Genomic DNA, 27,500 nt, shown 5'->3' with positions numbered 1-27,500 from the left:
GGGTCTTAGGTTTAGGCATCAACAGGGGGGTCTAGGGGTTAGGGGCAGGTACAGGGAGGGTTACTTAGTAATTTTTTTTTTTTAAACGTTATTATACGTTTCACTATTTAAACGAAAGATTAACGTTTTTACAATTGCCGATTTAATGCACATTATTTAATGATTTATAATTTTATAAAACATTAATTTTAAACGAAATACAGTACAATACATTTTTAAACGTTATCCATGCTTATCGTTAAAAACCCGGCGCCCTTTTTTCCCAGCGCCCCTTTTTAACGTACGCCAAAACCTGACCTTTCCCCAGGCGCAACTTTGTCTAGATCCGTCCCTGCTCTTTCTGCTGTTTCTCTCTCTCTGCCTTTCTGCTCTGCCTTTCTGCTCTCTCTCTGCTCATACTCTCTCTCTCTCTCTCTCTCTCTGCGCCTTACTGCTGTCTCTCTTTCTGCTGTCTCTTTTTCTCATTTGTTCTCTCTCTCTCTGCCTCCCTGCTGTCCCTCTCTGCCTTTCTGCTCTCTCTCTCTTTGCGGTCTCTCTCTCCGCCTCTCAGCTGTCACTCTCCCTCTCAGCTGTGTCTCTCTGCAGTCTCTCTCTCTGCCTTTCTGCTGTCCTCTCCACACACTGGCACCCTCCTCCTACCCACTGGCACCCCCTCCCGCCCATTGTCAGCCTCTCCTACCCACTGGCGCCCTCCTGCAAAATCTGGGGTGTGGCTTAATGCCACACAGGGGGCATCGCTTAAGTTTCCCTGTCACTACCTAAACTGGGGGGCACCTGTGTCAGAGGCACTCGCTATCTAATCCCTACCATAGACCTAGTCTAATGTCCCACCATTGCTAGGTTCATGTAAATTTGGCTCCACCTGTGACCACACCCGTATCGTGGCCCATGGCCATGCCCATTTTTCATCCCACCCCCCACATTTTTGCCCCCCCTGCAAAATTTTCTGCGGACGTCCATTATCTTGTCTGAATTAGAAGTAATCGTTTTTTAGAAGAAAATAGTGAGCTTCTGAGAATAACTGACAGCTAGGTAAGTATTTAAAGGGAACCAGAGACTAAGCACCCTCATGTATTTTACCATATATATCAATGGGAACATGACAGTAAACACCTACCTTGCTCTCCGTTTCAATCTTCTCTGCTAAATCTGCCTGTTATCAGCCCTGATAAGAATCCCCGACTGAGCATTCAGTCTAGCTTTGCCCGGAATGATTATAGCTGAGTCAGTCTTCTGTGATGTCTTTTCAAGCCCAAGCCTGCCCCCTTGTGGCTCTGCTTTGCTGCTTCAAGGATAAATAGCAGGAAAGCAGAGCCACAAGGGGGCAGGCTTTTAGCAGCGGGACGTCCCGGCCTCAGGACTCTGGTCACCGTACTGAATGAACTAGCCGCAGCGTCTCAGACGCTGCGCTAGTTCATTCCCCGCAGCCCCGCTCCAGCAGCCTGCATTGTCCTCCGGCAGGCACAGGCAGAGCAGGGCTACGGGAAGAAGGCGTCTGGAGGCGGAGCCCTGTACTGGAGACTATTTGTGTCTCCAGTACAGGGCTTTGGGCGCCATCTTCCCGTAGCCCTGCTCTGCCTGTGAGCGCGGGAGATTGGAGGAGGCTCGTCGGGGGAGCTGCGCGCTGTCAGGTGAGTAAAAGCTTTTTTTTTCCAAGTGAAATGTGCCCACATTGCGTTTATTTTGTGCTGAAATGTTGCCCGCAATGCGTTTATTTTGTGCTGACATGTTGCCCGCAATGCGTTTATTTTGTGCTGTCATGTTGCCCGCAGTGCGTTTATTTTGTACTGACATGTTGCCCACAATGCGTTTATTTTGTGCTGAAATGTTGCCCGCAATGCGTTTATTTTGTACTGACATTGTTGCCCGCAATGCGTTTATTTTGTGCTGACATGTTTGCCCCCGTTGCGTTTATTTTGTGCTGTCATGTTGCCCGCAATGTGTTTATTTTGTGCTGTCATGTTGCCCGCAATACGTTTATTTTGTGCTGACATGTTTCTCGCAATACGTTTATTTTGTGCTGACATGTTGCCCATTGCGTTTTTTTGTGCTGACATGTTGCCCATTGCGTTTATTTTGTGGTGTCTGGGGTAACTGTTGCTGCATTTATTATTTAATGGTCATAGTTGGCTATGTTTGCTGCTTTGGGGTTACGGTATACTATTAAATAGCATCACACAGTTTCTGCACACCCATGATGTGAAGCCTCGTTTGACCACATCATGGCGTAAACACTGCTTTCTTATGCCTCGCTGTTACATCATTACATTAGCTCCGCCCATACAATTTCATGGCCACGCCCGTAGCACGCCGCAACTACATTTTTTCAGCGCGACACTGCGCACGCCGCAGCCCCCCATTTTTCGCCAAACCCCTCCCCGGCCCAGGTTGAGCCCACAAAAATCTGGTCACTCAAGTTTATATATACTAAAGGGGGGATCTTGCACATGGGCGTGTGTGTTTGGGCACGCAATGAGGATGAATGGGGGGGGGGGGGGGGGGGAGACGCACCAAAAACTGGTTACACTCAGGGCTGTGTAAAACCTAAGGCCAGCCCTGCTTACAGTACTCCTTTAATATTCATTTGCAGGTACAGCATGTGTTTACTGTAAATAATTTGACTGGTTCAGGCTCAACTTCCTTTATATAAACTTGTAAACTTGTGTAATTTGTAATTAACTGATAATTTTCATTAACACAAAATGACCAAATAACAAAATAACAGCTATGTTTGAAAGCCACACACCCCACACTGGGTAGTTGTGCAGTGCAGGTCTGACTGACAAGCTCTTTGGGGTGGAGTCGCAGGGTGTGGTTAGGAACAGATCAGTTAGGAAGGAGCCGAAAACAGAGGAAGAAAAGCAGATACTGAAACGACGTGTGGTGCCTGTGGGGTACGTGGAAAATATTCTCACAAAAAGCAGCGGTTAAAGAAGTGGAGTGGCCGGGACCCTACTCCATAACGTGTCTTCTGAGCGTACGATGACGGTAGCTAACAACCTGCTCTGAAGAGATAGTACGAGAAATCCCACTTTGCAATGCAATGTTTTGCAGAATACTGACAGTATAGATACTATACGTTGAATGCATACAGGGCCCCACCCCATAACACACCCAGTATGTACTGAGGAGGAGGAGAAAAAGACAAAAAAAGAGAATTCAGCTTGTTACTGAGTCTAAACGGAGGTGCCTTAAATCGGCATGTAATTAGAGCAGAGGAGATGAATTAATGAACCCACAGCTATTCGTGGACAGATCGTGCTTGTGGATGCGTGAGCAATGCATTCAGATACTCATTCGGTAAGTAATCTATACCTGAAATCTGCATAGCAGCTCACTCATTGTTGATCCGTCTATAGCCGTGTTCATATGTCACAGCTATAGGAATTGTTCCCCCTGGGCTGGATAAGCTTGCCTGCTGCTGTTCTTTGGTAACTAATGTGGAGATTTCGTTTGTCATCCTAATTTCGAGGGGATTTAGCACATCAGCTGCTTGATCCAGCACAAGCCTCCATCTTGCTGCCGCTTAAAGAGGCAGTACACATACAGTGGAAGGAAGTGCATTGGTTGGATCAAGGGTGTAGAGGAGGGGTTAAATCCCCTACGACTATTCATCACTTGAAACAAACGTGCACGTAGTTAGTGTATCATCCAAGCTGTAGTTAGTGTATCATCCAAGCTGTAGGCTATATAGGGGAAACCGATTATTTTTAAATGAGGGTGCAACAATTGGAAGTAAAATGTCTTAAGTAAATATATTTAAATTCCTTTTGATAAACTCGGATATGTACAAGTTTTTGATTATTACCAAATTAAGATGAATCTGTGTTAAATATGCAGGTAGTGCAGCGTGTAGACATGTAAGTAACAAGAAAGGAGTATTCTATAATGGAAGTGATGCTGGCAGAGATTCTTCTATTGTTGAACTGGTCAGGATCTTGAGAATGTGGTAGGGGATGGCTTCTCTTCATTCTCTTCACACTTTTGCACAAGGCTGTCCACATCACTGTTGACATGTTTGTGTTCTTCAAATTTGGAATCTTAAGGTGGCCACTAATGGTCCAATTTCTAGTGAAAAATTGTTTGAGCGATCAGAAATTCGGATTGGATTGGTTGTAAATCTGTTGATGGGCACACTGGATTATGAACGATTATTAACAGTCGTCCGATTGGATTTTCATCGAACCAAAATTTGGATTTTCTTGCTGGTTGTGATAGGTTCGATGGTGTAGTGAACGATTTTTCGCTAGAAATTGGACAGTTAGTGGCCACCTTAAGTCTGAATTCTCCCGATCAGAAACTGCATGCTGACAGTGGCAGGGGGTGTTAAACTCACTCACTTCCTCCTTCTCGGTTTTAAAGTGGAATTGTCAGCCATAAAATCAAATTCCATTTACCCACTGCTCTTTCTGTGTTTATTATGCACTCTGCAACCTGACCCTGCTTTGCAATATAATCAAATATTTATGATGTTATGAATCTTATCTAATCAGCCTGACTATTTGGTACATTGCCTAGGAGAGGAAAGCATGTTATCTCTCATTCCACATTCCTGCTTCTTACTGATTGGCTGAGGGCAGTTTAGTGTGTCAAGGGGCCACTGTACAGAAGTTGCTGAAATACAATTTATGCTGTGCTTACATGTGTTTTACAAAGCAAGCTAGATATGACAGTTCAGATTCTAGGAGAAAAAAGACCCAGTGCACACCAAAACCGTTAGCAGATCCCCAAAATGCTAGCAGTTTTTGAAGCTGATTTCAGGGCGATTCTAGGCATGTTTAGAGACGTTTTTCTAAACATACCTAGCGTTTTTTGGGTAGCAGATTACACATATTGGCCTCGATTCATAAAAGTGCTGTCGTTAAGGTAAACTTGAGCGGGGAAACACCGCTGTCGGTATTTCAGCCTTCAGGGTGGTAATTCATAAAAATGTTTCTAGTTGTGATAGGCGTGCGGAGATATTCCGCTGTAGGCTGGCGTTAGGCTGTCGGGAGACATGCGGAAACAGGAGAAGCAGGCGGAGTCCCTCCGTGCGGTGTTCTCTCTGCAGCTGCTTGGGAGGTCTGTCCCATTCACTGCAATGGATTCCGCACACTTCTTGCCACATCAGAGGTAGCGGTAATCCCCGTCCGCATACCACTACCTCTAATCTTTATGAATTGACATTTGTTACTTTTGTTATGATAATCACCGCGCAAGGCGGTGATTTATCACTCTGCTCGCGAATGTCGGCTTTTCATGCGGAAAAAGCCTTTATGAATACAGATTTTGCTGTGTGGTCGGTAAAGTGAGCAGTTTTCAGCATTTCCGCATGCGGGAATGCTTTATGAATCGAGGCCTTTGTTACAGTAAAAGCTGTTACTGAACAGCTTCTGTAACAAACGCCTGACAAACCGCAATGGTCTAGCTTTTTTCAAAGCGGTTTGTGTTTTTCCTATACTTTGAGGACGAAACGCTTCAGAAAACCGCAAACGTGCAGCAGGAGGCACGTTTGCGGTTTGGGAAAAACCTCAAACCGCTGGTGTGCACCATCCCTTTGAAATACATTAGCCAAGCGTATTTACAGGCGGATGCGGCCGGCGGATCACACCTAAAACCGCTCAGTGTGCACTGGGCCTAAGGGAGGTAATGACATTAGGATTGGCTTAAAGGGGAACTGAAGTAAGAGGTATACGGAAGCTGCCATATTTATTTCCTTTTAATCAATAATAGTTGCCTGGCAGCCCTGCTGGTCTATTTCTCTGCAGTAGTATCTGAATAACACCAGAAACAAGCATGCAGCTAGTCTTGTCAGATCTGACTTTAAAGTCTGAAACACCTGTTCTGCAGCATGCTTGTTCAGGGGCTATGGCTAATAGTATTAGAGGCAGAGGATCAACAGGGCTGCCAGGCAACTGGTATTGCTTGAAAGGAAAAACATGGCAGTCTCCATATACCTCTCTCTTCAGTTCCCCTTTAAGTCAAATTGCTGGCTGTGGCTTCAGAGGGGCCCAGTGAGACCACCGTGGGATGGAGGACGACGGGGGAAGCTTAATCGGATCTAGAGGCTTTCACCTACCGAGGTAAGTATCCCCCAGGGGACTTTTTTTTTTATACAGATTGTCATTTAATAGCAGAGGCCTCAAACATGCTACAGTCGGTCATTGGGTGACTGGGGCTCAAATTCATTGAAGGGGTGGAGCCATAAATAGCCAATCAGATTTCTTTGCTGGATAAACTGCTTCCATTCAGGGCCCATTTCTACTAGAGCGAATCTGCATGCGTTTCCTGCATGCAGATTCGCATAAGCAATACAACTGGATGGGACGGTTTCCACTTGTCAGGATTTCTGAGAGCCATCAGAATTCGCATACCACTATGCGATTCGCATACAATGTGTTTAATAGGGAATTCACATGCGGTTTTGGTATGCGAATTTTCATGCAAATTTGCATGGAATCAATGGAAAAGCACACAGGCACTGCCATGGTTAAATTCGCATGCAGTCATCCATGCGAATTTGCATGAAAATTTGCATACACCCGCATGCAAATTTTTACCGCGGCGATTCCCACCGCACAAGTGGAAAGGGGCCCTTACACATTTTTGATGCCAGGAATTCAAAAGCGCACAAACTTGGTCATTGAGTGACTGTGTCAAGATTACAAAAAGTAGGCAGAACCAAAAAAATTTTACAGAGAAAATGTAAACGGCAGCCATTCTTACACTTTTAACAGCAGGGTTCTTAAATTTCAGGACACTTGGTCATTGGGTGACTGGGTTAATATTCAGGAAAGTTGGTAGGGCCTACAATAGTAAATCAAAATTCACCTATTGATTTTCAAGGGGAATATTTAAATTGTCATTCTTACACTCTTAAAACCTTCCTGGCGGTAAGCCGCGCAGGAGGTTTTCTCAGGCCCTGCTGGGCCGATTTGCTTAATTTTTTTTTGCTGAACGCAGCTAGCACTTTGCTAGCTGCGTCAGCACACCGATTGCCGCCGGCCCGCGCTCGATCGCCGCTATCCGCTCCGCCGCGCCCCCCCCCAGACCCCGTGCGCTGCCTGGCCAATCAGTGCCAGGCAGCGCTGAGGGGTGGATCGTGACTCCCAAAGACGTCGCTGACATCATCCCGCCATGGCGACGGGGGAAGCCCTCCAGGAAATCCCGTTCTTTGAACGGGATTTCCTGATCGAAGCGGCTATCATGTAGCGAGCATTCAGCTCGCTACATGATTTAAAACAACTAAACAAAAAAAAAAACTGCTGCGCTGCCTCCTGGCGGAAAACATTACACCGCCAGGAGGGTTAATGCCAGAAGCTTCAAACCTGGTACATTCGGTCATTGGGTGACTGAGGTTCAAATTCAGAAAAGGGGGCGGAGCCACAAACAGATTTTTGATATGCGAAATGTTCAAATATTGATGCAGAGGCACCCCGAAAGCTCATGTACCTGGTCATTGAGAAACAATGGGTGGAGCTAACAACCGTTGATGGGCTTCCGAGTAATTCTGAGTAGCAAGCTACTCGGAATTGAAATGGTAATGAGTTGCTGATTACTCAGCTGTGATCGTGGGTGACTGAGGGTCAAATTAAAGAGTAACTGTCAGGCTGCAAAAGCTAATTTAAACCTTTATTCTCCTGTGTTAAACAGTTTAGAAGGAAGCCAAAAAGGCACTACTGAAGTTAAAAATCTCTTAGTTTTGATGTGTGCTTATCAGCAAAGCTGTTAGACCCAAGCTCTTAAAGAGAATCTGTATCGTTAAAATCACACAAAAGTAAACATACCAGTGCGTTAGGGGACATCTCCTATTACCCTCTGTCACAATTGCACCGCTCCCCGCCGCATTAAAAGTGGTTAAAAACAGTTTTAAAAAGTTTGTTTATAAACAAACAAAATGGCCACCAAAACAGGAAGTAGGTTGATGTACAGTATGTCCACACATAGAAAATACATCCATACACAAGCAGGCTGTATACAGCCTTCCTTTTGAATCTCAAGAGATCATTTGTGTGTTACTTTCCCCCTGCATCTCTCATGCACTGAAGTTTCAGGCTGCTCTTTTCTTCCTGCAAACAGCTTTGCCCTTGTCTAATTCCTCACTACGTGAAAGCCCAGCCAGCTCAGAGGACGATTTATCCAGCTTGTAAAACATAGTTCCCCAACCCTGTCCTCAAGGCCCACCAACCAGGGCTGTGGAGTCGGTCCAAAAATCCTCCGACTCCTCAGTTTAGGATTCCACCGACTCCGACTCCTCTAATTTGCATATTACAATTTTGTTGATTAAAAGTATGTAACATGAAATTCGTCTCTTAACTGCCAACGCTTAGGAATTTTACAAGACAACTGAAGTGAGAAGGATATGTAGACTACTATATTTATTCCCTTTAGACTAAAACTAGTCCTTGGTAAGAGTACTTGTAAAAGGTACAAACCGGAACAAAGAACATCTATCAGGCCCTAGGCAATGTAAGTGTGGGTACATGTAAGAATGATGTGCAGGTACTCTGCAGGGGAATGAGGAGATTGTAAACAGACAACACCTCTGTGTTCAATGTGGACAGCATTCTCAGTGGATTCCTGCAGCTCTGTGGGGAGTGCATATGTAGAGTATAGTACTACTGTGTAACAAAGTAAACCTGAGACAGATGAAATTAAAGTTTTATACATACCTGGGGCTTCCTCCAGCCGCCTTCAGGATAATCAGTCCCTGTATGTCCTCCTCCACCACCTGGATCTTCTGCTATGAGTCCAGGTACTTGAGCCAGTCAGGCGTAGTGCGCATGCACACACTCCGCCGCCAGGAGCATACTACACCTGTGCAGCACTATTGCGCAGGTGCAGAATGTTCCTGGCTGTGGGAGCGGCATGCGGCCAGACAGCGCTGACTGGCTGAATTACCAGGACTCATAGCAGAAGATCCGGGTGGTGGAGGACAGCGAGGGACTGATTAGCCTGAAGGGGGCTGGAGGAAGCCCCAGGTATGTATAAAACTTTACTTTTCATCCGTTTCAGTTACCCTTTAATTTGTAGTCACCAAACCAAATTTTAATAACATATCACATTATTTGATTTCATCAGCAAAGGGAGTGCATACATTTGCATAAATCAGCATCAATGCAGAATTATTTCCATCTCGTTGACCATCTCTATTAGTGACACAGCTACACATCAGGCTTTATTCTTACAGCATAGATGTTATTTAGTATATATAAGAGATTCCTGTGTACACATCATATATACAGTCACAATCAGATATGTATATCTGACCTTAAAAATACGGGGACTGCTTTATTGAAGCAGCACAAGTAACTAATTTTGACTGGTTTATTTCATTTTTGTGGACTAAGCACAGCTATTACTGTATATATACACTGTATATATACATTATTTTAATGACTATTATCTGAGAAATAGAACATTTTATCATATTTTCTATTTTAATTAGTTACAAATTCATTCGGAGTCGGTGCATTTTTTCCCGACTCAGACTCCGACTCCAGGCACCCAAAATTGCCCGACTCCACGACTCCGACTCCACAGCCCTGCCACCAACAGTACATGTTTTGCAGGAAACCACACACAATCACAGGTGAGGCAATTAGTGTTGCAGCAGAGCTGATTAACTACCTCTGTGGATTTCCACAAAACATGCACTGTTGGTGGGCCTTGAGGACAGGGTTGAGGAACACTGTTGTAAAAGATAAGAGAGAAGAGAGAAGCTGCTCTAATCTAAATAACACACAGGCAGTGTGCATAGAGGGGCCTGGAAGGGGGAGTTCATAGCAGAACCACAACACTGAAGAACACAGGCTGACAAGTCTGACAAGAGAGAGATAAGTTGATTTATTACAGAGACTAATAGTAGAAAGTGCTGCAGTAAGCCAGAACACATTAGAATAGCTTTTGGAACTTGTAGGATGATAAAAAACAGGATGCAATTTTTGTTACGGAGTCTCTTTAAGAAGCCGAGAGCCGCATACCATACAGCAAAGCATTCTGGGGCCCTCCCCTCGGCTGCTAGTGATAAGTTACAGGGCTCCTGTTACAAAAGCAGCAGCCCACAGCACTGAAAAAACTCCTGGCAGAGTACACTGCAGGAGTCCGCTATTGTTCCTAGCCACATGGCTAATTTTCACTGCTCAGTAGTGTTTTACATTACCGATCTTTTTGTGTGAGTGAATCATCAGGAAGCAGGCAGGACATGACAACACATTTGGCTTCATAGGAGACAGACAAACATGGAACCTGCCATGAGCTGTCAGGAGCATCATTCTCTGCAAATACTATATAAAAATTCTGTGAAATCCAAACGTGGACAGTGAAATGCATATGTAATGTAAGTACAGCCAATGTTTAGCTACTGATATATGTGTTTATTTTCTCTGAGACCCTATACCTAACAGCTCCTCTTTAAGTCTGCGCAGTAGTCTGCAGTGTATTCCGCATCATAGGCAAACAGTGAGCCGCTTTGCATGACTCACTACTGTGCTTCTTCCTTAAAGTCGGAAGGAGGAAGTGTGGTAGTGAATCGTGGAATGCTGCTGACTGTAAGCCTATAATGCGGAAGGAACCACAGACTATTGCGCAGACTTCTGGATAATTTAACCCCCCCCCCCCCCCCCGGGGGTCACCCGTGATCACAGCTGAGTAATCAGCAACTCATTACCACTTAACGATGCCTAACGCCGATAGGCGTCGGCAGGTCGAAGTGGTGTTACCATGGAAACGAACGTTCCATGTCAGTTCACGGAGGGTGTCTCCGTGATCAGCCTGCGAGCCTCCAATCCGAAATCCCCGCTGTTTACATCATACGGCGCTGCTGCGCAGCAGCGCCGTCAAGGAGATCGGCGATCCCCGGACTCTGATTGGTCGGGGATCGCCGGATATCCGTCCTGCGCTGCCCAGGGGAAGGAGGGGAGGTATGCAAAGGGAGGGAGGGCGGAAATCGCTGTGGAGGGGGGCTTTGATGAACCTCCCCCACCCCCCTAACCACAAGTAGCCGGCGGCGATGAGTTTTAATTATGGAGGCATGTATTATTTTTAACCACTTTGTCCTCCTTGACGTATAAAAACGTCAAGGAGGACCCGCGCGCTCCCGCGGCCGATCGTGCACGCGCACTCCCGGCCGCGGAGTCGGTAGCCACGGAATCAATGTATCGGGCTGGGGAGCCCGATCATTGATTCCTCTCCCCCGCTGAAAAAGCGACAGCTTCTCTCGGAAGCTTCGCTCTTTCTGAAGCTGTGTCCCTCTAAGCGTACATTGTACGCTTAGAGTGACGTCATGTAAAAAAAAATCGAGATTGCCATCTTGTGGCCAAAATGTAAAACTACATGTAAATGCCCAAAAACATTACAATACACCAATATTTCCCCAAATAAAACACTTTTAAAACCCACCTTCCCAAAAATGCCCACATAAAATGTTTAATAAAAAAAAACAAAAAAATTACTATAAAAAAAACAAAAACACAAATATTTACCTAAGGGTCTAAACTTTTTAAATATCTATGTAAAGATGAAATATTTCTCTCTATTTTTTTTATAAGCTTGTAAATAGTACACAAAAGAGTTTGTCAGCACCCCAAGTAATAATGACTGCGTGTGCTGGGGTAGAGCATGTATACATAGTACTAAAGAGAAAAGATACCCCTATACACAGCACCACTGCAGACCATATGTATCAATCAAAAAAATATATATTTTTATTACAAGCTTTGCAAACACATATCAATGATACACAAACATTTAAAAACATCTAAAAACAGCACAATATTGTATTTCCAGCCATATTCAACATAATGGGCCTGCTAGATATAATAATCTATTATGTTCAGTCTCAGTGGATGTATAACCTGTAACCACTGGGGGCTCAGAGAATGAGCCCCCTCGTGGATGAACCCCGGTTCAGTAAGAATTATAAAGTGCAAAAAATTGGAACCATGAAAGTGCATATAGTGCTACACAAAAACAATCATTCAACATATGCAATAACTGTGCAACCTATCAGACTAAAAGTGCAGTTTAAATACAGTCAGAGTCACTAATGACCAAGTGGAAGCAGCCTATTAGGATCTGCAAAGAAGTGAATAAGTAAAAGATACTTAGCCGGGTATGAAAAGAAAGGCAGGCAGGCAGACTGGCATGGAAAGACGGAAGTATCCCCTCAGGACATAGCCCACATGCTCCGCGGTCGTCACTCCGCTTTGAAAGGTGAGGTAGATAGCCTTTCTCTGAGCCCCCAGTGGTTACAGGTTATACATCCACTGAGACTGAACATAATAGATTATTATATCTAGCAGGCCCATTATGTTGAATATGGCTGGAAATACAATATTATGCTGTTTTTAGATGTTTTTAAATGTTTGTGTATCATTGATATGTGTTTGCAAAGCTTGTAATAAAAATATATTTTTTTGATTGATACATATGGTCTGCAGTGGTGCTGTGTATAGGGGTATCTTTTCTCTTTAGTACTAAGCTTGTAAATAGTGATGTATGCAAAACGGAAAAAATGCTCTTTTATTTCCAAATAAAATATTGTCGCGATACATTGTGATAGGGACATAATTTAAATGGTGAAATAACCGTGACAAATGGGCAATAACAATACGTGGGTTTTAATTATGGAGGCATGTATTGTTTTAAAACTATAATGGCCGAAAACTGACAAATGATTTTTTTTCATTTTTTTTCTTATTCTTCCTGTTAAAATGCATTTACAGTAAAGTGGCTCTTAGCAAAATGTACCCCCCAAAGAAAGCCTAATTGGTGGCGGAAAAAACAAGATATAGATCAGTTCATTGTGATAAGTAGTGATAAAGTTATAGGCTAATGAATGGGAGGTGAACATTGCTCGGATGCATAAGCTGAAAACGACTGAGATGTTAAGTGGTTAAAACTATAATAGCTGAAAACTGAGAAATAATGAATTTTTCCGTTTTTTTCTTATTCTTCCTGCTAAAATGCATTTACAGTAAAGTGTCTCTTAGCAAAATGTACCCCCCAAAGAAAGCCTAATTGGTGGCGGAAAAAACAAGATATAGATCAGTTCATTGTGATTAGTGATAAAGTTATAGGCTAATCAATGGGAGGTGAACATTGCTCAAGTGAAAACGACGGAACGCGAATGGGTTAAGTGGTTAAACTCCGAGTAGCTTGCTACTCTGAATTACTCGAAGCACATTCATGCTAACAGCCAAATACATACCTGGGCAATGCCGGGTCTTCTGCTAGTTAATTATACAGTACGTCTATACTATACATATATGTTCTTCCTGCAGGGCTGTTGTGAATCCATTGAGTATGTTGTGCACATTGGACACAGAGGTGTCTATTACCCATAAACCTGGTTCAAATTGTGCATGAAAATGTGTAATAGCTGTAGCATCCCCACTATCCCTGTAAAGTACCTACACATCACTCTAAGCTGTACCCACAGTTACATTGTCTAGAGCCCAATTGATGTTCCTTGTTCCTGTCTGCACTCTGTATATGTACTCTGAACATGGACCAGTTTTGATTTTTGTTTAAAGAGTCTGAAGCGAGAATAAATCTCGCTTCAGACCTCATAGTTATCAGGGGCATGTGTGCCCCTGCTAAACCGCCGCTATCCCGCGGCTAAACGAGGCTCCCGGTCCCCCCAAATCCCCTCCGTAATGCGGGGGAGAGCTTCCTGGTTGGGGCAGGGCTAACCGCCGCAGCCCTGCCCCACGCGTGTCTGTCAGCGCGTATCTCCGCCTCTCCCCCGCCCCTGTCAGTCTTCCTTCACTGAGAGGGGCGGGGGAGAGGCGGCGATGCGCCGCTGACAGACGCGACTGGAGGCAGGGCTTCAGCTGTTAGCCCTGCCTCCAGGAGCGACCAAGTCTGCGACCAAGTGTCGCAGTGGGGGGTTTGGGGGTCAAGGGACCCCCGTTTAGCGGCGCTATTGCTATGAGCTATGAAGCGAGATTTATTCTCGCTTCAGAGTCTCTTTAACTAAATGTAGGATATAACTGTAGAGTAGCGGTTAAAATGCACCTCTGACGTATATGAAAAACCACAAAGGTACACAAAAGCTTAAAGAGGAACTCCAGTGAAAATAATACAATAAAAAAAGTGCTTCATTTTTACAATAATTATGTATAAAGGATTTAGTCAGTGTCTAAAACACTTTCCTAGCAGAAAATGGCTTCTGAGAGCAAGAAAGCGATAAAAAGGGGAATTTCTTATCAGTGAGGGTCACACTGTAGTCACCTCCTGTCTGAGTCAGCCACTTACATACCTGATATTTAATGTTTTCAAGAAGAGAAATAAAAAAAAAAAAAGGAACACAGCATAATTGTTTGTGTGCTAAGCACTGTACATACACATCTATCTCATCATGTCACTTCGGGTATCCTTTAAAGAGGAACTCCAGTGAAAATAATGTAATAAAAAGTGCTTCATTTTTACAATAATTATGTATAAATGATTTAGTCAGTGTTTGGCCATTGTTAAATCTTTCCTCTCCCCGATTTTACATTCTGACATTTATTACATGGTGACATTTTTTACTGTGGGCTGGTTATGTAGCTGCTGTTAGCTGTTTTGGCTGTTAGAGACACCCGTAAACAGCTAATTCCTGTCTGTGAACCTTGTTACATTGTAACAAATTGCCAAAAGTACCGCAGTCCCAGAGCTTCTTGTGGGAGGGGTTTCAGCACAAAATCAGTCATACAGCGCCCCCTGATGGTCTGTTTGTGAAAAGCAATATATTTCTCATGTAAAAGGGTATCAGCTACTGATTGGGATAAAGTTCAATTCTTGGTTGGAGTTTCTCTTTGAGCTAGAATGCCCCAACACATTGACCCTTATGCCATTTACTTTTTCTCCTAGGTTTTCTCCTACGTGATATTTTTACTTTTACCAAGAAAATTCATTTTAAACCACCAACAAGCAAGAAAATACTCCGAATATTTTTGATAGTACCTTTTCACCTACCGGTACTTTTTTACTTTTTAATTACAGAGTGCTGAAAAGTTATATAAAACGGAAGATGATAAAGTGAATTGAATAAGGGCCCTTGTCTGTTTAAAGAGTAACTGTCGGGCATAAAATCAAAAATCAATTATTTTTATCTGGTAAACCAGTAATAAGGATGCTAACCTGGCAATCCAAAATATAAAATCACTATTACTTTTCTTGTTGATAAATGATCATTCCCCAGTTTACCTAACTGTTTGGTACACACAAAATTTGGTACACAAAAAGGAAGTTACAGGGCATGCTGGGTTGTCCTTTTTTGCTTCTGTACTTTCAGACTTAACTAATGAGGCCTGATTGGCTGAAGCCTCTTTTCCTCCTGTTTTCCCCTCCCACACCTCTGTTCCTCTCTGATTGGCCAATATTTCTCATGCTGAGACAATGCACTTTCTATAGTGAAGGGCGGGCAAGTCAGACAGATGAGACTAAGAGAGTAAATGACATCAGAATTAGCTTCAAAATAGCCACACTTAGGCAGGAAACACACTTTACTTTCAGTTTTCCGTGCGCGTTTTTCTGCATACTTTTTCTGCACACCAAGTGCGTTTCCATGCAGGAAAACACGTGCGTTTTTTTCACAGCAGTTGATGTAATTGATACAGAGAACTGCCAAAATGTGCAGAGTCATGATGCAGAATGTCATTTTTTTTTTCTGCGCACGAACAACACAGTAAGTGTGAACTAGCACATTGATTAACATGAGTTCTCAGGTTTTCTGTGCAGAAAACGTGCACGAAAACAGTCAAGTGTGTTCCCTGCCTTAAAATGGGAAATGCGAAGAAGGATTCTCTTTTACTGTAGAAAAATCACTAAAATCAAAACGTGGACAGTACACTACATATGTTATGTAAGTAGAGCAAGTATTTATCTACTTATATATGTGGGGGTTTTTTTCTGAGATAGTATGGGTTCACTGGAACCTGATATTAGCTGGGTTCTGCTGCAGAGCTCCACCCCTTGCAGAAAATGGCCCTGGCCTTTTCTATATCAGATATACAAAAATCGCAGGGCTTTTTCTGCAAGGTGGCAGGGCTACATACCAAAACCCAACTGATCTTATTATACAGACGACATGTCAGTGCATTCACATTGGCAATAACATTCCAGAATGGCCAACAGGGTAGAGTGCCAGGTTCCTGGCCAGGAGCTTTGTTTTGTTCCCAGAGCAGATGCATCTTAATATAGCATTAAAATTCCTAAGCTTTGGCAGTGATAAAATGCCTCAGCACCACGGAAGAGGCTACATAAATCAATAATGATAGTAATTTATTATTTTGTGTTACATACTTTTAATCAACAAGATTGTTATGTAAATTAGAAGAGTCTGAGTCAGTAGTCTCAAACTGAGTTGGATGATTTTTTTTTTTTTAATTTCACAGCCCTGCATCTTTGAGCACTCCCATTGGTCGAGGGCAGGGGTAGGGAACCTATGGCTCGGGAGCCAGATATGGCTCTTATGATGGCTACATCTGGCTCACATACAAATCGGTAGGAGTGAATTCACTAAGCTACGCTGATCAAGCAGCACAGCTTAGTGTGGCAGCGCAAATACAATTTTCAAAGTAGGCATGCTACTGCTGCAGCATGCACTAACTTACTCACGCTACCCTAAAACGAACTGCTGCTCCAATTGTCCCACTCTGGACCCTGTCAGGTCCAGTGACTTTGTAGGACAAGATACCTGCACTTTGATTGGCCCAATAGGCAGCCTCTCACTTGACAGGCAGCCTATTGGGCCTAATGCTACGTACACACATGCGACAACGATCGTTCGTTAAGAACGACGAACGAACTTTTAATTGATGAAAGAACGACCTAAGTAAAGATAGTTTTAAAATGTGTGTAACGATCTGATCGTTAGAACTAACGTTACATCACAGAAAGCAACTATTGCGCCTGCGCATAAAAATGAGAAGTTCCACGGAGAAATAGTGAAATGCGCATGTCAAGCCTAGTAGGAACGATCGTTTCCAACGATGTACTACTTTTGCAAACGATCATCGTTGGTTAAAATCCGCCGAGACAGAACTTTCTTTTGTAGCGATTTGGCTCGTTCGTCGATTTGGCTCGTTCGTCGTTTGCCTTAATAGTCGGTGGTTCGTTTTTTGTAACGATCGTCGTTGGTAAAGATTGGGGAACGATCGTTACAAACTACTATAGTCGCATGTGTGTACGCACCTTTAGTGCGGGGATCTCATCATACAAAGTGAATCTACTCCCAAGTCAGCTAGCTAATTGTACAAGCTGTTAGTCGGTATTTATCCTGTCTGGGAAATTGCTGATGTTGCTAAAACCCAAGAGAAGCTGTAGACGTGTCTGACACTTCCGCTGCCCGGCGGATCAACTGTATACACATTTCCATGGCAACAGGGACGTGAGCCCTCTGCTGCGCATGTGCACTGTCCCAGTTTGAAACAAACTGTATGGCTCTCATGGAAATACATTTTAAAGGGAAGGTTCAGGGAGTGTGAAAAAAATAAATATCCATATCCACTTACCTGGGGCTTCCTCCAGTCCGTGGCAGGCAGGAGGTGCCCTTGCCGCCGCTCCGCAGGCTCCCGGTGGCCGACCTGGCCAGGCCGGCTCCCGGTGGCCGACCTGGCCAGGCCGGCTGCCAGGTCGGGCTCTTCTGCGCTCCGATGGGCTGTTCCACGCGGGTGCGCTGACGTCATCAGACGTCCTCTGGGCTGTACTGCGCAGGCGCAGAACGCCTGCGCAGTACAGCCCGGAGGACGTCTGACGTCAGAGCGCCCCCGTGAGGCGCAGATTGGAGAGCAGAAGAGCCCGACCTGGTGGCCTGGCCAGGTCGGCTACCGGAGACGACCGGGAGCCTCCGGAGCGGCGGTGAGGGCACCTCCTGCCTGCCACGGGCTGGAGGAAGCCCCAGGTAAGTGGATATGGATTTTTATTTTTTTTCCCACTCCATAAACCTTCCCTTTAAAATGTGACATTTATGGCTCTCTCAGCTTTGCGTTACATTTAGATCAGGGGTGTCAAACTTAAATACAAAGTGGGCCGAAATTAAACACGGGGACCTAGTCACAGGCTTACCTAAAACGTCTATTGGTTACCTTCCTCCCTACTAAAGTTCCCTGGTGTTTTATGACTCTTCTCCAACCCATATAAAGTTCCCCGGCATCTAGTGGTCCTACTCCTTCTATACAGTTCCCTGGTGTCTAGTGCCCCCCCCCTCCCTTCCACATACAGTTTCTTAGTGTTTAGTGCTTTTCCCCTACCTCCCCCAAATGGCTTCCCTGGTGTTCTAGGGATTCACCTCCAATATAGCTTCCCTGGTGGTTTAGAATGGTCCAAACATAATACAAAGTGGGGAAACCATTTGAGGGCCAAATTTAATGGCTTTGAGGGCCAGGTTTCGCCTGCGGGTCGGAGTTTGACTTTATGGTCTAGATGTAGGCTGCCTTTGCCTGCGTGTAGTTTGTGAGTGAATCACTCCCCCCTATAGTGTTTTCCATTACAGTGAAAGGCAAGGAGGATAAGAGCATGATGCTGATGGGCTGATGCCTATGACAGCCGAGCACTGTGATTGGCTGGAGGGAGGGCGGGCTTGTATTAAAAAAAAAAATAAAAAATAGAAAAAAACACCCTGGGAGCGTTCAGAAATCTCCGTTGGTGGGCAAAAGTGTGTGTGTGTGTGTGTGTGTGTGTGTGTGTGTGTGTGTGTGTGTGTGTGTGTGTGTGTGCGTGTGTGTGTGTGTCGATCACTCGTGTACAGTTGTACGGCCCTGCAGTGGGCTCTTAAAGCTGCAGTGGCCTAATTTGTAAAAAAATAGCCTGGCCACTGGGAGGGGGGGGGGGGGGGGGTGCAAGGGGTCCTCAAGTGGTTAACCTCCCTGGTGTTCAGTTTCTGCTGGATTCCTGAGCAAAAAGTGATCCAATTAACTTTCATAACCTTTTATCCTGTAACTTGTCAAAATGTGTTAAGCAAGGGTCTGGTATACATTTTATAGTGTTACATAGTTACTTTGGTTGAAAAAAGACATACGTCCATCGAGTTCAACCAGTACAAATTTTGAATTTAATAAAAGCTTGAAACACAATCTAAACTAAATTTCAAAATTGCTCCCCGAAATCTCTGATCATTTAGGCCCCGTTCACACTGGAAACGCGTGCAGGTGGCCGACACGCACGACATCAGACATTGCATAGAGTGCAATGTCTGATGTTCACACTGCATGCATTCCGGACCTGTGCGGTACGGGAACGCATGCTGCACGCATTTTTTGTAAAAACGCGTGGCTGTCTCATTCACTTTCCAGTGATGGGATCAGCCACGCAACACACAAAAACGCGGATGGCGTGCGTTCGCATGCGTTGTGTTCCGCATGCGTGGCCATCTGCGTTTGTGATGTGAACGGGGCCTTCTACTTTCAAGCTGCAGCTGCTCAACCTGCACTAATATGAATGTAAAGAGATTCATTGGCTGCTCATACTCCGCATACCGATTCCCGATCGATTTCACCATGAAATCTCTCAGGAATAGGCCGCGTCCATTGCCTCGCCGCTTCTCCCGGTATATAAATTTACCCCCGTGTGCATTTATATCCAGGTACAGGTGATGTCCCCAGTATAGGCTAGGTAGGCGGGTACAGGTGTCGCTCCGTGTAGGTTAGGTAGGCACAGGAGTCTCCCCTGTATAGATAGCAAGCCACAGGTTTCCCCCACGTATAGATAACAAGGCACAGGTGTTCTCCATTATAGATTTGTTAGGTGTAAGGGCTCCATAAAGGTTAGCTAGCAACAGACTAGATAGTATAGGTGCCCCCACTTCCGATTGCCCCCAATTCCCCCCCCCCCCCTCAGTTGCCCGCCGGCCCGTTTGCTCGCTAGCCATGCTGTGCAAAGTTCTGTGGGTGATTTTCTTATTCATCCACGCTTGTTCGCCTGTCACCATGCCGCCGCCAGTAATATACATCCCCCATGTTGTCCGAGTGTCCGTCCATCCCCTGGAGCAGCTTCTTCTGCATCCGCCCTGCACTTCCAGTTCTCGCTGAAGTCTCACAGCAATGATCACTGCAGTGGTGTGAGGCGCCACTAGAGGGTGTAATAAATGTAAAACTTCAGCGAAAACTACTGGAAGTGCAGGGGGGATCGAGAAGAAGCTGCTCCAGGGGATGGTAGGACACTCGGGGACAACGTGGGGGATCTACAGTGTTCTTCCTAGAATTTTTTTTCTAGCCGGGTGGCATGAAAATGTAGCCGGGTGGGGCCCGATGGGAGAATGCGGGACCGGTGCTTTTCTGCACAGCACTGCTTACAGCAGAGTAGGAGGTGAGCCGATGACAGCCGGATGCTCACCAAAACTAGCCGGGTGGAGCACCCGGCTAAAAGAGCCTGGGGAGAACACCGGATCTATAATACTGGCGGGGGCATGGTGACAGGTGGACAAGCGCAAATGGGTAAGAAAACCACCCACAGCGCTCTGTACAACGTGGCCAGCAAGCGAACAGGCAGGCAACTGAACAGGGGGGGGGGGGGGGGATTGGGGGGCACCTATACTATCTAGTCTGTTGCTAGCTAAGCTTTATGGAGCCCCTACACCTAACAAATCTATACTGGGGGACGACTGTGCCTTTTATAAACTCTAGAGCAACATGCCCGACACTGTTGGGCATACCGCTTTCAGCATAAATTTCTTGCCCGAAACATTGTCTGGCATACCGCTCAGGAGGTTAAAGCGGACCTGAATTCAGAACTTTCTCTCTGCTCCTAGATGCAGCATAATAACCACAGTATAATAGCCTTTACAGAAAAAAATTCTTTGTTACAGGTGCTCCAAATCCTACAATAAATACGCAGTATCTATTTCCTGCTTTCATGGAAGCAGACATATTAACATGCTGTGCTTTCAAATAAGCTAATCTGCCTTGGCAGTCAGGCGCTACAGGGGAGAGATCAAATTACAACTTGCTTGTGATTAGACACAGATGAGGGGGGAATTAGGCTAAACTCTCTAAATACATAGAGGGTGCATTTCTCTTTGTTTTCATTCTGTCCTGTGCAACAGTTCAGGTTCCTTTCTTAATATGGTAACTGTAATGCATATTCTTGTACCATATTTGATGGGTAATATGGCAACCGTGCACATCTGTAATTGTTTTCGTCAAGGGGTGCCTTGAAACAATTACAGGGTCACTAAGGGTACCTTGACCTGGAAAAGTTTGAGAACCATTGGTCTAGGGTTCAATGAGAAACTTCCCTGAGGATTCCTCCACATTGCAATGGAGAGACGGCAATAAGAAGCATCATGTTCTCTTGGTGGCTAGTGGTAGAGTAACAGATGGTGGCTGTGGCCAGTGTTAGTGCGACAGGGCTTAGCAGGGAGGAGGAAACCTCAACCACCTCTCACCTGACTTCCGCTCCGCCTCTTATGGATGGGGACATGCTGTGTGGTACAGCGTGAGCACCGGCAAGTTAGCGTGCTGGTGTGCATGTGTTAGCCACTGGTACTTGATGCCTGATTGGACTGGGACTCCTGTGCCTCCTAGATTGGCCGCCTTGTCTCACCCTGCCGCCCTATCCCATTCTCCATTGAGTGAGGCTTCCTGCCTCTGCTTAATCCTCTGCTTTTATGCTCCATCCCCGCTTGCAGTAATGGTAGGGTTCAGCCTTCCAACCACGGCAGCAGCTTAGTCCAGCTCCTAGCCTGAGTATTTGTCTCTGTTTAGGCTCCCGCTTGCAACAGCTTGCAGGACGGATGCCATTCTGCCACCTAGACTTCTCTGCAGCAGCTCATGTGGCTCCAATAGCCTTACCAATAGCCCTACTTCACCCCCACACTAGCAGCACCACTTGTTTTCTGTCTTCCAACAGGGACTTTGCAATCCCTCTACTCCTGTATTCAGTGGTGGTTATAATTGAGCAGATCAACCTTTCTTGCCAGGGTGGGCTGAGTATGGGTTCAGTGGCCTAGTATTGGCGTCTGCTGCAGATTCCAGTTAAAGGCAGCCAGTTATTGGCTTTGCCCAAAGCTGCTTTAAAATACTATATCCTAGCTCGCAATAAACAGATTTTACTAGATCGGGCTGCGAATAAGGAGTTGCCTCTGTTCAGGCTGTGCAGTCTCCAAGATCCATTAAGGTCAGATAAACTGTAAATATAATTCCCTTTTCTCCCTAACAGGATGGCACAGTGGATTCAATTTTGATCTAACCCTGAAAATGTACTACTTAAAGTACCTCCATACTAAATACAAAAATCTGGCAGTATGCAAGAAAAAGTTATATTTACCCGAGCCTTGTCCCGCGATGCCATCCTGAAGTCCCTGCATCTCCCAACTTTTGGCTCCTGGCCACGCCTCCTCTATCCCCGCAGAGAAAATCGCCAAGCTATTTCTACAGTACAGTAAATAGCTTGCCGTTACTGCAGTAAATAGCTTTGCAGTTTCCTCTGTGGAGAGGAGGCGTGGCCAGGCACTGGAAGTTGGGTGATACAGGGACTTCTGGACGGCATCGCGGGACAAGGCTTCTTGGGTAATTTATAGCTTTTTCTTATAGGCTGCCAGATTTTTATATTTAGTATGGAGGTCCTCCTTTAAAGAGAACCCGAGGTGTGTTTGTGAAATCATATTAGGACACAGGCATGTTGTATGTACTGGGACCAACCTCTGTGTCCTATTCTGCCCCCCCATCCCGCTGTGCTGTCCCCCCCCATTATAAAAACCGCCAGGCTAGCGACACTCAAATTGTCGCTAGCCTGCTATTTACGTTATCCTGTCAGTCAGCGTCGATCCCCCGCCTCCTGTATAGCGCGGCTCCCCGTCTGCGTCCCTTCCTCCCAGTCTCTGTGAGCTAATTGGAGGGAGCTTACAAAGGTGGGGAGGCGCACTATACAGGAGGCGGGGGAGCGGCGGGACTGACAGGATAAGGTAAATAGCAGGCTAGCAACAATCTGCGTGTCGCTAGCCTGGCGGTTTTTATAAGGGGGAAAAGCAGAGCGCAGGGGGGGCTGGAGGCAGAATAGGACACAGAGGCTGGTCACAGTACACACAACATGCCTCTGTGTCCTAATATTTTACAAACCCACCTTGGGTTCTCTTTAAGGTACAGTGTGGTTAATAGGTAATGTTTGGCCTACAAATCTATACACAAGTCCTGCCCGACCCACATTTCTGACCTGGCCATCTGATACACACCTGGCCTCCCACTTCGCTCTTCCAACAACTTCCTCGTCACCACCCCACACATCTCGCACTCCCATGCATAACTACAGAACTTCACTAGAGCTGCCCCCATCCTGTGTAACTCTCTCCCACTGCCCATCAGGCTTGCCCTCTCCGTCAACACCTTCAAAAAAGCACTCAAAATTCACTTCTCCAAGGAGGTCTACCTCACCTCGACGCTGCCTTAACTCTTTCAGCCGAGAACTTCTTGATGCAACCCCCCCTTCTTTCGTGTCATCACCCCCCTCTAGATTGTAAGCCTTTGGCAGGGCCCTCTCCCCTTGTGTATCATATTTGATTGTACATCCTACCCAGAATATGTGAACTTGTATTATTAGTACTACCCCACCAGTGTATGAACTGACATTGTATTACTTCCTGTATAGTGTGTATGTTTTTGCTTATTACCTGTATTGTTGTATCCATTTTCTATTACCTGTATTGTGCTGTTGGTTACCCAGTTATTGTTTGTAATCCTATGTATTGTACATCACTAAGTAATATGTTGGCGCTATATAAATCCAATAAATAATAAAAGGGGGCTGGCTAATTTGTCTATACATGGTATACTGACACTATATTGAGGTGTATCTGGAATCTGCAATAAATTAGCATTTACCCAGACTGTTTCCTCTCCTGCTTAAGGTATTGAGTAACTAATGGCTGCTGGTGATTTGGCTTTTATCCCATATTGATATTAATATTAACCTCCTTAGCGGTATGGACGAGCTCAGCTCGTCCATTACCGCCGGAGGACGCCGCTCAGGTCCCGCTGGGCCGATTTGCTTAATTTTTTTTTCAAACACGCAGGAGATGATGAGATAGCATGTACACCCAGGCCTTAATGTGCAAGGAATTGAAGCTAACAGGAATGTAGTCAGAAAATTACCAGAACCATACTAGGGAATAAACAAGGTTAAACAGTCCAAGACAGCAACGGGTATCAAAGTTGCACAGTACCAAAATGCTAGGCAAGACAGGTCCAGAAGCAGTCCAAAGGTCATACACGAAGAATCAGAGGTTTGCGGTAACAAAGGGCTAGGCAAGACGTAATTGTGAAAGAATTGGTCCTGGCAGCGACCAAAGCGTAATCCAAAACACAGGCAAGAGTAGCACACGGCAGATCCAATCAGAACAATAGCAACCAGGGCTACACCACAACAGCTTAACACTAACAGGCAAGGGCACACTGCAGGAGCAAGGCTTAAGTACTCCTAGGGGAGAGGTGTGGCTACAAATTGGCTGGAGAGCCTGAGGTCTGATTGGCTGCAGCATCCAGCCAGAACTTTCCCAAACATGCTAGACAGCTGAGTCCTAATTGACTGCAGCCTCCACCAAGAGCTTTCCCCAACATGCTAGAACTGAATCCTGCTAAACTCTTCTCCTAAGTGCATAGAATGGACGTCTGCCTGCATGTGCCCGTTTTTGCGCAATGTGGAAATGTGTACATGTGCTCCCAACCTCAGGGATGCTGGGTATGCTACTGGCTGCGTGTGCCGCACAGGAGGAAGAGACGCAAGGCAAAGACCTGGAAAGCTGTGATCCCGACTGACTCCAAAGGAACCTGGAGCAGCGCAGGATCCCTCAGGTAAGTCCCTGACCGGCACTAAGGGCCCGTTTCCACTTGTGCCGCGCGCGTCAGTGAAACGTGCGGCGGCACTTCTGGGTGTGCGAGATCACAGGCGAATCCCAGTAGCCGTGCCATGCACGGCTATGGGATTCGCAGCCTCCCGCACAAAAACTGTGGGCAGTGTCGGCCGAATCGCTAGCGCAAGCGATTCGGTCGGCGGCACCATAGTTTTCCTATGGCAGAGTTTTCCCGTGCGATCTGTGTGCGGGGAAACTCTGTGGATTTGGAGCCGAAACTGCTCCAGGGAAAACGGGCCCTAATGGCTGCTGATCTGTTTTTACTGCCATATTGAGGTGTTGCTGACTATACCATACAAAATGAATACAATAACGAGGTGTAGTTTGTTTGTTTAAAGAGAAACTCCGACCAAGAATTGAACTTTATCCCAATCAGTAGCTGATACCCACTTTTACATGAAAAATATAATGATTTTCACAAACAGACCATCAGGGGGCGCTGTATGACTGATTTTGTGCTGAAACCCCTCCCACAAGAGGCTCTGGTACCGTACGGTACTCTGGGCAAACTGCCACAATGTAACAATGACACACACAGGAAATGGCTGTTTATAGCTGTCTGTTAAAGCCAGAACAGCTACATAATCTGCCCACAGTAACAATGTCACCATGTAATACATGTCAGAATGTGAATCTGGGAGAGGAAAGATTTTACAATGAGCAAACTCTGACTAAATCATGTATACATAATTATTGTAAAAATTAAGCACCTTTTTATATTAAATTATTTTCACTGGAGTTCCTCTTTAAGGCTTTATTCAGTTAATTGGTTAAAGGGAACCTAATTTGAGAAGGCTATGGATTTTTACTTTTAAAATAATGCCAGTTGCCTGACTCTCCTGCTGATCCTGGGTCTCTAATACTTTTAGCTATTTACCCTGAACAAGCATGCAGATCAGGTGCTCTGACTGAAGTCAGACTGGATTAACTGCATGCTTGTTTCAGGTGTGTGATTCAGCCACTACTGCAGCCAAAGAGATCAGCAGGGCTGCCAAGCAACTGGTATTATTTGAAAGGAAACATCCATAACCCTCTGTTTAGGTTCCCTTTAACAATTGCCTGGTTTGAGGCCTACAGTTTTTGGGCTGGGTTACAGCTAATTAGTTTCCACATTTCAATTATAAAAAATAAAGATTAAAGCGGACCCAAACCAAACTTTTTTTTTTTTTTTAATTCAAAATATTTAGTTGCACCACTCTGACGTATACAAAGCTAAATTAACACTCCTTCAAGCCTGTGAGCATTTCAGTGTATGCTTTTCACCCTTCTCTTTCCATAACTGGGGTTATACTGGTGGCAGCCATTAACAATTCCTCCTTTGCCGGACACCACCTACTCCACCAGTTTGCCGGATTCTGTCCAGGAATTATGAAAGGAAGGGAGGGGTTCCTTCAATAAATGTAAAAATTTTTATATTTGTCATCATGCAGCTGAAAAAAGGCTGCAATTTATTATTATAATTTAGAAAATATATAAATTGTATTTTTAGTTTGGGTCCACTTTAATTGATATCTGGAGTATATTTTATAATGGGACTAAGAATTATACATATTACTCCAAAACACAGAATACTTATTGACGTATTGTGTTTTTTTTTTTTTTTTTTTTTATAAAGATCAATTAGTGTACATAAGAGATTTTGAGATAGGGAGTTTTACCTATTCTTACTATCAATTCCCCATCAGAAATTATAGACTGATTTCTATAATAAATACAGACGTTAAGATCTATGTGAAAATCCTCACAAATAGAATGGATTCAGGAATGGACCAACTATTAAGCCCAGTCTACACTATAAGATGTTGCAGCGATCCGATGGCTCGATTAGCCGCCGGATCGCCTCTTCCGCATCCCCGCTCGCCGCGCGTGCGCCGCATTCGATTCCCCGCTCGTGCCCGCCAGCGCTGCTTGCCTTCCGCTCGATTCCCTGCCATTGTCCCCTCGCGGGGAGCAAGCAGGGAATCGGCGGTGCGGAGATCCGTCCTGTCGGATCTTATCAATTGAGCCGCATCAGCGGCTCGATTGATAAGGAGCATCGCGGCCGCATCTACTCATGTAGATGCGGCTTTAGGAGTGCAACAATCCGGTTTCAGGAAAAATAAACCCGTATCCTATAATCTCTATTCTGCTTTTGATTTTATCTATAACTGCCGAAAAGATTAACAAAGAAGGAATTATCATTACTGTTGATGCTGAAAAAGCATTTAACATAATATATAGGAAATATTTCTTCTCTGCACTGGAAACATTTGGTTCTGAAGTTGGATTCACCTCAAAAATAATCTATATAGTAAACAATTAGCCTGCGTTACAGTTAATGGTCTTAATTCAAATTATTTTATAGAAAATGGGGTGAGGCAGGGATGTCCTCTGCCCCCCCCCCCCCCCCCCATTTATTTAATATCAGAATAGTTATTGCTTCAGACTATACAACACCACCAGACACTCTCTGGTATTGCTTTTGGATCAAATGAAGTTAAGATAGTTGCTTATGCGATGATCTGCTGCTGCTTATCAATCACTAGAAGGCCTTCAAAAAAAACTCTAGAAGCATTTGGTTATACAAGTAGTCAACGGCTAACAAACAAAATAGGGTCTGTAGGTTTGTTCTTAACCTGAATTCATTCTTAAGTCGGAACAGTGTGCCATCTCTGTCCCCTGTGCCTCCAGTGTCCCCCTCCGTGTCTCCCTT

General features: G+C 45.0%; 1 protein-coding gene across 2 annotated transcripts in view; it reads left to right on the top strand.

The window, feature by feature from the left end:
• The first annotated feature begins 2,823 nt into the window (after positions 1-2,823).
• Positions 2,824-27,500, top strand: part of LOC137527527 (Krueppel-like factor 8) — a 414,406-nt gene continuing 389,729 nt past the window's right edge. For both annotated transcript variants that reach the window (XM_068248061.1, XM_068248062.1), the window contains exon 1: positions 2,824-3,300. In XM_068248061.1, the coding sequence (XP_068104162.1) occupies positions 3,280-3,300 (21 nt within the window). In that variant the 5' untranslated portion in view covers positions 2,824-3,279. The remainder of the gene's footprint in view (positions 3,301-27,500) is intronic.

The sequence above is a fragment of the Hyperolius riggenbachi genome, chromosome 8, assembly GCF_040937935.1.
Source record: "Hyperolius riggenbachi isolate aHypRig1 chromosome 8, aHypRig1.pri, whole genome shotgun sequence".
NCBI classification, from domain to species: domain Eukaryota; kingdom Metazoa; phylum Chordata; class Amphibia; order Anura; family Hyperoliidae; genus Hyperolius; species Hyperolius riggenbachi.
This window is presented reverse-complemented; position numbering and strand designations above follow the sequence as displayed.